This window comes from Triticum aestivum, chromosome 7A, assembly GCF_018294505.1.
Source record: "Triticum aestivum cultivar Chinese Spring chromosome 7A, IWGSC CS RefSeq v2.1, whole genome shotgun sequence".
Lineage (NCBI taxonomy): Eukaryota > Viridiplantae > Streptophyta > Magnoliopsida > Poales > Poaceae > Triticum > Triticum aestivum.
In genome coordinates, this window is record NC_057812.1 from 567,489,020 (window position 1) to 567,498,754 (window position 9,735).

General features: G+C 46.5%; 1 protein-coding gene across 1 annotated transcript; it reads left to right on the forward strand.

The window, feature by feature from the left end:
* The first annotated feature begins 628 nt into the window (after positions 1 to 628).
* Positions 629 to 1,069, forward strand: LOC123148305 (NADH-ubiquinone oxidoreductase chain 1-like). The gene has a single exon (XM_044567691.1). It carries the CDS (start codon positions 683 to 685, stop codon positions 1,052 to 1,054), a length of 372 nt encoding a protein of 123 aa, XP_044423626.1. The 5' UTR covers positions 629 to 682; the 3' UTR covers positions 1,055 to 1,069.
* Positions 1,070 to 9,735: the final 8,666 nt, after the last annotated feature.

The following is a 9,735-nucleotide window of genomic DNA, read 5'->3' on the forward strand; positions in this document are numbered from 1 at the left end:
ATTACACCTATTCCTAATCCTAAATAGAGTGTAAGGACGTAAGGATTTCTATGTAAACATAGTATCCTAATTCCATAGGCTCGAATGACCCCTTCTCATAATAAGAATGTGCACGGTCTGGTTCGGTATGGAATGAACTTATAATCTGATGATCGAGTCAATTCCATGATTATAAGTTCATAACCCTAGCGCCCATTCCCATTTTGGGCGGAACAGATCTACTAATTCTTTTATTCCAGTTAGTAAGAGGGATCTTGAACTAAGAAATAGACCTAGCAGCTAAAAGAGGGTATCCTGAGCAATTGCAAGAATGGGGTTCATTGATATTCCTGGTATAGTAGATGCTATCACACATACAGTCATACTCAATTCGATGGAATTGTTTGATCTTAAAGGGGATCTTCTATAATTTCGCACATAAGGGGTTATTTCTTGGTTTCGTCCAGTCATTAGTAACTTGATTATTTTTAGATAATAGTAGATAGAAAGAACGCTCGTAAGGAGATTGGGTCAATCAGGCCAGATCATAAGTGAAATAGTTTGATCGGGTCGACCAGGTCAGGCGCGATCATGAGTGAATAGAAAATCGAAAACGTACATAGTTGTTCCAGCGGAAATACTTTGTTTAATTCTACCACTTCTACTAGGAGTAGCCTTTTTAGTGCTAGCTGAACGTAAAGTAATGGCTTTTGTGCAACGTCGAAAGGGTCCTGATGTAGTGGGATCATTCGGATTGTTACAACCTCTAGCAGATGGTTTGAAATTGATTCTAAAAGAACCTATTTCACCAAGTAGTGCTAATTTCTTCCTTTTTAGAATGGCTCCAGTGGCTACATTTATGTTAAGTCTGGTCGCTTGGGCCGTTGTTCCTTTTGATTATGGTATGGTATTGTCAGATCCGAACATAGAGCTACTTTATTTGTTTGCCATATCTTCGCTAGGTGTTTATGGAATAATTATAGCAGGTTGGTCTAGTAAGACGGGGGGCGGCCGTTCGGTCGCCTATGATATACGGACCAATTGGTCCAAAATGGGTTTGTGCCACTGGTGTTGAACGATCTACTCTACACACGTGTGGGCTTACAGGGCTAGGGCTCATAAACCCTTTCTTTCATTCATCAAGGGATCGGTCACTTTTCCGGGCCGGGATCGAGAAGTGGAAGTCATAAAAAAGAGATGTTTCTCTTCGCGCCTCATATCAAGAGGAAAGGTAGCTTGTCAAGCTGGTCTCACTATTGGAAATTCTAGCTTTTTTTTTCACCGACTCTTCTTCTTTGTCAACGCTACTAAGGACCTGACGGTTCGCCTACTTGATGGATGAAAGAACATGAGAAAGGGTTCTAAAATAAAAGGCTAGAAAGTCTACTACAGTACAGTCAAAGTCAGCGGCTGAGTTTGCCTAGCCTTGCCTACTCATTTTTGTAGGCGAGCGAGTTAGCGAAGAGGCTTAGGGATAAGAGAGTGTCGGTGTGTACGTAGCCTTCATTCTACTATGCTACACAAAGTCACTTAGCTCGACGTTAATTAAGAGAGTAAAGGAGGAATACCCTACATAGAAGAACCACAGTTCGCTTACAAAGGTATAACCTTTAGCTCCCCGGGGCTAAGCTGCTTCGCACCACTGATAGTTAATTAAGATTCCATTTCAAAGGCGCTACTTTGTTTTGCAAGCCTTTGTCATTGTCAGTCAACTAAGGTTGGCCCTCGGCCCCCTGCGAATCCGTAAATCAGAGAGCATGCCGCAAAAAAGGATGGTCCCCTATGCATTTCATTCTTTCCGGAATGCAAAGTATTAAAGTACCCGACCCCCCATCATGGTGAACCTCTCCTTGTGATCGGGATGAGGTAGATGCCTCCCAGCCGGGGGGAGGGATCGAATCGGAGTTTCCTTAGGTAGCCACCGACCTACAGTTCTCCTTAAACTTCTATGCTTGGTGGAAAAGAAGCGAACAAAGGTACGCTCGCTTGCTGTCTTGTTCTCTGCCGCGGACTGGGATCGCTCGCCAGCTAGGCCCTCTAGAAAAAAGTTGGAGCAACATTGTATGAGAACATATTACCCATCTTCGGGGACAAGGGGCGGAACGACCTCTCGATCTACTTACTGCAGCCCAGGACGGGCGTCGTCGTCTAGGCGTGACTTCTTGTTTTGATCTCCCCTACGCCTAGGACGTTGTCTGGGCCAAGAGCCATAGTTAGTTGCTGTTTCCATTTGGTTCTTCTTTCTCGTTGTTGATACCGGCAAGACCCAGCCAGATGATGATGTCTGCTGCTTGGTAGTGAGAGGACTCTTAGTACCCGCAAAAAAAGGGCGCTGGTGAAAAAAACAATCATTTGATTTAGTTTCTTGCTCTCCCTTAGCAGCGGGAAAGGAGTCTATCTATCTGCCTAGCTTTGGTAGATTTCCCCCAACGCAATTCAAAAATGGAAATTCCACGAATCCCTGAGGTGGATAAGTCCGGCGACTTAGCAGCAGTGCGGAATTGAGTTTCTGGTCCGGTGGATCTGATCTATAGTTAGGGGGCAATACATACCAAAAGGTTTGAAGAAGGAAGGCGCAGTATATAACCAACCCACCCATAGCCGGTCTAACTGCTGAGAGAGAAAAGTGCTTTTCTTTCCCTAAGAGTCCTCGAGTACACACAGCTATTGCAGATCCTTTGCGAGATCAGGATTTTTGATTCATAATTTAGAATCAATCCATGTTAGGTCAACATCGATACAGAGCATCTCAGTTGGCTCTGTCAAGGAAGTGAAACAGGCATTCCTAGGTTGAGGTTACCATTGGATTGACCCTCAGTCAGGCCTCCGATTCCAAGGAGTTGATTCAGCAAGTTCCCCGCGCTACCCCGTGGGAAGTCTAATCGGATCAATCGGTGGTTCCGTAATGAGTAGTCGAATACACATTGAGGGGGCCTTGCCTCCTCCTTCCCGCCCACACCTTCATTCTTTTCCTCCTCTGATCTTAGAAAGCATACTAAACTTCACTCCAATCTTTCTCCATTAGCAACAAGAGCAGCTCTATCTATCGGCCCTTGATGAGTAAGCTTAGCTATACCACTTAGGTTGCAAAGCAGCAAGCTCCCTTCTAATGCGTTATTGCTTGGAGCCTTCTTGCTTAGTAAGCCGCCTTCGGCCCTTCCTCCTTCTTACTCTGTTTGGTATTGGCTCGCAGGTTTGTTTCCAGGTTCTTTTGTTCTTGGTTGGCTCTCTCTATTGTTGTTTGTAGATCGTGCGTCCTGCGCATTGATCCGGCAGCGAGACCCGCCCTAGTTGTAAAGCGAAGCGAGCCGTCCTTCCTTTCATTCGTTGCTTTGTCTTCGGTTTGTTTTTAAACTCGACCTTCTATCGGGACTGTGGTGACGAACCTTACTCCCCTCGGTCAAGTGGTTGACCCATCTGTCCAATAAGTTTACTAAGTGAATGGGAATCCTATAGTTTGACCAGCCTGGGAAGAGTAGTCAGAGGCAATTCGCTAATATGGAGCTGTTTATATTGGCTTTCTTTCCTAACTAACAGGAAAAGAGAGACATGCGAGTTCGACTCTCGTTCTATCCATGTTCAGCAGTCCCTTTCCATCTTGGTACTGTTGATGGCAGTACCGCTCAACTATGAGATGCTTGAAAGTCGATGTATCAATAATGTTCCCAAGAGTAGCATCGAGCCTCGAAACGGCAAGCCATGCTTCAAGCTAAGTCAGTATGGATCTAATTGATTGCTAAACTGAAGGAACGATCTCTGTCGAAGATTCTCATTCTGAAGCAGGTGCCTAGCTCTGGAAGGATGGACGGGATCATACCTATTTGAATTAAAGAACATTCTGTAACACTTGTTTTTGAGTGGGGAAGGAAAATAAGCACACAAGCGAACAACCATCTAACCGTCAGTCTGAACTCCCAGGATCAGTCCATCAGTAAGAAAAAGCTTCCGTTTCCGTCATTCAGCAGTGGAATGGAATAGTTCGATGGTATTGATCGTCCAACCATTGATTGGAATGTCTATCGTGATAAACCGTGTAATTCTATAAGCTAAGCAGATGAGGCAACAAAGAACCTAACCGTCCTCTCTGATTGACTTCATCAGAAGATTCCTATGGTCTGGTTTACCTTTCTTCTTTCCTTGCAACCTTGGATCGATATGGTTCATTCCTGGGCTATGCTCTTTCAACGGTTGACAGAAGAGGGGGACGGGCAAGGATGATCAGACTGCTTGGTTCGGTTCGTCAGAGGTATTAAAAAAACCTTCTTTTTGGTCTTTTCTTTCTTGCCGCCACTTTAACAGGTGCCGCTGCAATGAGAACGTAAGTTGCGGAGTTTTTTCTGGATTTTTTTGGTGCGCTCTTCCTTTTTTTGGATAGAAAGAAGGGTTCAGTGGGAGGGCAAGGGGTAGTTAAGTTTTAGGTTGGCTCTTGTTTTTTACAGACTTTCTTTTCGGTGTAATTTAATAAATAAGTAGCAATTGTTCATTTCATTTCATTTTTTGCATTGGTAGTTCTTTTTCATTTGAAAGGGCAAAGGGGGGAAGGGAAAGGATTGACCCTCAGGGATCATATTACTCAAGAAGACTTGGGGAAAATAGCAGGATTGAAAAAGTTCGAAGAGACTGAGGAAGACAAATCCATTGTCGAATCCTGCAGAGTGATAACATCGAGTAGTGGGGGCTGGCTTCCACCCCTCAGAGAGCTTGATTTACCAGAAATCCTGCCGAGTCCTAGTGGGCCTAGATTCCGCGATAAGTTCCGAGAAATGGAGGAAATGATGCATTCAAAGTTCGCAGAATTGCAAGAAAGAAAAAATCCTTGAAAGAAAAACCAAACAAGACCAGATGTTCCCTATTGTTATCGGGAACGAGACTAAATGTTCGGCCTTAATGAGATGGACCTTGATTCCTCTCCGGCCAGGAAAAGATGCGGCTCCTCTCTGTTCTACTACCTTCATCCTCGGGTGAAGCCGGTTGGCTCACCAAACAAGATATATACTGTGAAATCATTGGTAACCATGCCTAACGGTCGGTCATCTAAGCTATCGGCCAAGGCAAGTGAGAGTTGTTCAAGAGTTGGGGGCATATCTTTAGCTCGAGTAGCATCCGCTCCCGAAATGTGAGTTAAGCTTTAAAAAAAGAAGAAGAGCTACGAGTGGAACAACTTCTTCTATTCCTTGTTGGCCTCCAGCTCCTTCTGTCCCTCAATCCTCTTCTCTACCCTTTTTTTACTATTATGCGTGGCATGCCCCCTGTTCGTATCTTAACAGGGCAACCTTCTCTTGCAAACAACCCCTTCGTCGCTAACACCGGTAATGCCCCATCCCTTTAATACTACCTTTGAGGAATTTCTCTCGCGTCCCTGTAGTGATAAGAGCGCATTCTCTAACAGCTTTGAAGCCGAGGCAGCCATCCTCTTGCCAATCCTAAACAAAAGAAAGAAAAGCCCTACCCGCCTTCATTGGTTGAGTAAGGGGCATTTACCTATCAGTCCTAGTCCTAAGGCGCACTCGGAACACTAAGCCCAATTACAGCTTGACTCCGTAAATTAGACCTCATTCTCCTAGTCCTATTCCTGATTGTTATTTCGGATTCTGTGCCTGGGTGGTATCTTCTTACTATTGATTCAACCTCTTCGGGCAAACGTTGTCACTTCCTTTATTTGAAAAAAGGGGTCTAGAACTACAGTGATCTGATACCTTCTTCCCTTGGTCTGGGTAGGTAGGTTATGTAGGCTACAACTGTTCATAGGTTGTTCGATCGCAAAAGGCCAAATAATCGATTACTAGTATACCGGATATTGCCAGGAGGCCCTTCCCCCTATGTTTGACTCATCCTAGATGGGTTCACACCTGTTGATTCCGGTCAAAGAAAAAAGCTTTTTCACGGCATCCGTCCCATCACACCAATCTACACCAAGATAAAGAATGCTGGGTTGCCAGGAACAAACCCTGTGATTCAAGGTCTTGCCTAGAATTGCCCTAAGAAAAATGCACCCCATTAATTGATCCCTCTTTAGAGTAGTATAAGTACATCCTCGACTATAGCACGAGTAGAGTCGAGTTCTTGTACTAACCTAAGAGAAGATATGCCGAAATATTTCAACGTTCAAGCAGCTAATCAGTAAACGACTTCTCCGTAACAGTTTGAAGATTGGCTCGCAACGCAAGTAGCGGCAAGAAAGGAGAGCAAGACTTCCTTTTCTAAAAGAAGAACGAACTAGACTTCTATAAGAAGATTTTTATAATCGTAGATCGTGGAATATTCATCTATCTTATTAGGTAACTACTTTAGCTACTCTCGAAACTGAACCATCGTGAATAGAACTAGCGCTTAAGGAAGAGTAGGATCTGTTAGCAAGTCATATTCAATCACCCGGTCTTCTCCTTCCTAGCTTTTAGATTTTATGATTCTCTCTTGGATTTTCATACACTTAGCCGTGTACGTATCTTGGCTAAACTCGAACCTATAGTTGATCCATCCATACTCGGTAAAGAATTAAAAAGGTACTTGAAGACGACTTTGAATGGGAGGAGGTTTTCCTTTTATCCCCCCTAACCTTATTTTTATGTCTTCTTCGTTCTCAGTCCCTACGGTCCATTGTAGGATGATTTTCCTAAGGCCTTGAATTCGTTGGCAAGGTGATCAGGGTCCTCTCCCTGGTCCTATCGAACCAGTGACTTCTCTCCTGGGATTGAATATGTTTTGCCTTTCCCCGATGGTTCCGCATTCCTATGTGGGTAGGATTCGCCAGGGATGAGCGGCTTATTTAGCCTATGCGAAGCGCGAAGCATAAGAGAAGAGTGTAGCGAAGCGAGTGTAATACTTGTAGCGAATATAATTAGTGTCAAAGCCTACACTGGCTTAGCTCTGCAGATGTTTTCAGGACGAAGACGGTGATACGATACCACTCGCCAGTGATGATAAGATTCACTCATAGCATAGGTGGAAGATCCATCCTATTTTCTTTATAGATTTATTTGTTCAAAGAAAATACGCCTAAAAATCATTCAGGGAACCTACTCTTGGTATCCTTTACCACATTCACTTTCCATATTCCCTTTCTTTAGTTCAGACGCTATCGTACCTCAGGGAAAATCCAAATTTCTATCAACGATTCCCACCCAACTCTGGAATGTGTGACGTCCAGGTAATTAAGCTACAGTGATCCTCTGCTAATGATGCCACGTGACCTCGTTTATAGCTGCTAATCTCCAGTTAGTTCGAAACCGATTCAAATTCAAATTCAAAATTAGGCAAACAATAAAAGTTTTCAAATATTAAAACTAAAATGTTCGGAGTGAACCAAATATTGCATAGATAATTATTGGGGAAAAACCACACATTTATAAAATGTTTAAATACTATGAGATGAATAAAACAGTAGTAAAAATGATTATTTGAATAACTTTTATGATTAATAAAATGTCAAACTAAGTTATTTGGGGTCTAGACTTTTTGTGACTGGACTAAGTCAAAATACTGAATTAGATACTAAGTGTATATTTTACTAAATTAAAATGCAACTAAAATAAAGAAATAAAGATATAATAAAGAAAACAAAAAACAAGACAAAAAAAAAGGAAAAGGAGAACCCCCCCTTGCCCCCTGGGCTTCGGCCCAGCAGGCCACAAGCCCCCCCCCCCACCACTGGGCCCCTTGGCCCAGTTGGCTCAGCCGACCACGCCGGCCCAGCCGGCCCACCGACGGCGGCCCACCCCACTCCCCTTATCCCCCTCACCGAAACCCTAGCCCGATCCCACCCCCACTTCCCCCGTTTCCCACTCCCTCCCCACGTTCTGGATCGGGGGCGCTCACCCCTCGACCCCGACGCCCGCGTCGACCACCATCGCCGACCCCGCCGCCTCTCCCCGGCGACCGCGCCCCCCCCACTCCTCGACGCTGGCGCGCGTCCTCGGCGCCGCCTCGCATCGCCGCCGTCGCCTCGCCCCGCCACCAACCCCGAAGCCGCCGGATCGATCCGCGCCCCGCCGCCTGGACGCCGCCACCACCCGACACCGGCACCCTCGACACTGCTGCCCACCACCGCCACGGCCACCTCCTCGACACCTCGCCGGAGCTGCCCCGCCGTCCTCTCCGACGCGACCTCAACTCCTCCCCGAGCCACTGCCAGATCCCTACGCCCCCCCTGTGAGCTCCCCTTCTCCTGGCCCAGTCACCGCGCGACCGCGTCGCCCCGCTCACCGCGGTCGGGCCACTCCCTGGCCGCGCCCGTCGCCCCGCACCGACGCACCTCGCCCTGCCCCGCCGTTCCGCTACGTCCGTCGCCGCCTGCGCGTGCGGCCACCGCGCCTCGCCCGTCCGCCTACGCCGCGCTGTCGCTCGCCGACACACGCGCGCCCATGGCTCCGGTCCCCTCCGTCCCGCTGCCCTGTTCCGGCCGGCGCTCGTGTGCCCTTGGCCGCCGGCGCCCGCGGCCAGCTCTGGCGCGTTGTCTGGGCGGGTTATGCCCGCACAGCGGGGCTCCGCCCCGTTTCGCCGGGTCCACCCGCGAGCCCTGTGGCTCTGCTCCGCTCCATCCCCGTTAACCCGCGCCCGATAAGCCCCCTGGGCCAATGACGAACGGGGCCCACGCCCAAAATGATTTAAAAAAATGATAATAATAAAAAAATTAAATTAAAATTAAAAATAAATAAATAATAATTAAATTAATTAATTAATTAATTAAGTTAATTAATCATGTTTAATTAACCTAATTAACTAGTTAGCTTAATTAAACCCTAATTAGTTTAAACAGTCAATGACGAACGGGACCCACCTGTCAGGTTGACCAGGTCAACTACTGACGTCATGCTGACGTCAGCAGACACTATTCTGGATAATGTTGATTAAATTAAATAAATAAATCCTAAAAATGATTTAAATCTTTTAAAATTAATATAAAATAAACCGTAGCTCGGATGGAAAAACTTTGTACATGAAAGTTGCTCAGAACGATGAGACGATTCCGGATACGCAGTCCGTTCGTCCGCCACACACCCCTAACCTATCGAACCCGCAACTTTCCCCCTCCGGCTCCTCTGCCCGAAAACACGAAACATCGGGAATACTTTCCCGGATGTTTTCCCCCCTTCACCGGTATCACCTACTACCGCGTTAGGGCACACCGAACACCGCGTATTGCCTTGTTATATTTTGTGATGCTTTGTTTGCTCTGTATTCATTATTTCTTCCCCTCTTCTCTCCGGTAGACTACGAGACCGACGCTGCTGCTGACCAGTTCGACTACGGAGTTGACGACCCCTCTCTCTTGCCAGAGCAACCAGGCAAGCCCCCCCCTTTGATCACCAGATATCGCCTACTCTTCTCTATACTGCTTGCATTAGAGTAGTGTAGCATGTTACTGCTTTCGTTAATCCTATTTTGATGCATAGCCTGACATTGTCGCTACATCTGTTGATACCTTACCTGCAATCCTAAATGCTTAGTATAGGATGCTAGTTTATCATCATTGGCCCTACATTCTTGTCAGTCTGCCTTGCTATACTATCGGGCCGTGATCACTTGGGAGGTGATCACGGGTATATACTATACTTACATACATACTATACAGATGGTGACTAAAGTCGGGTCAGCTCATTGAGTACCCGCAAGTGATTCTGACGAGGGGGCTGAAAGGACAGGTGGCTCCATCCAGGTAGAGGTGGGCCTGAGTTCCCGACGGCCCCCGACTGTTACTTTGTGGCGGAGCGACAGGGCAGGTTGAGACCACCTAGGAGACAGGTGGGCCTGGCCCTG

Excerpts from the sequence above, each read along its gene's own strand:
- LOC123148305 (XM_044567691.1), top strand. The coding sequence starts at position 683 with ATGGCTTTTGTGCAACGTCGAAAGGGTCCTGATGTAGTGGGATCATTC.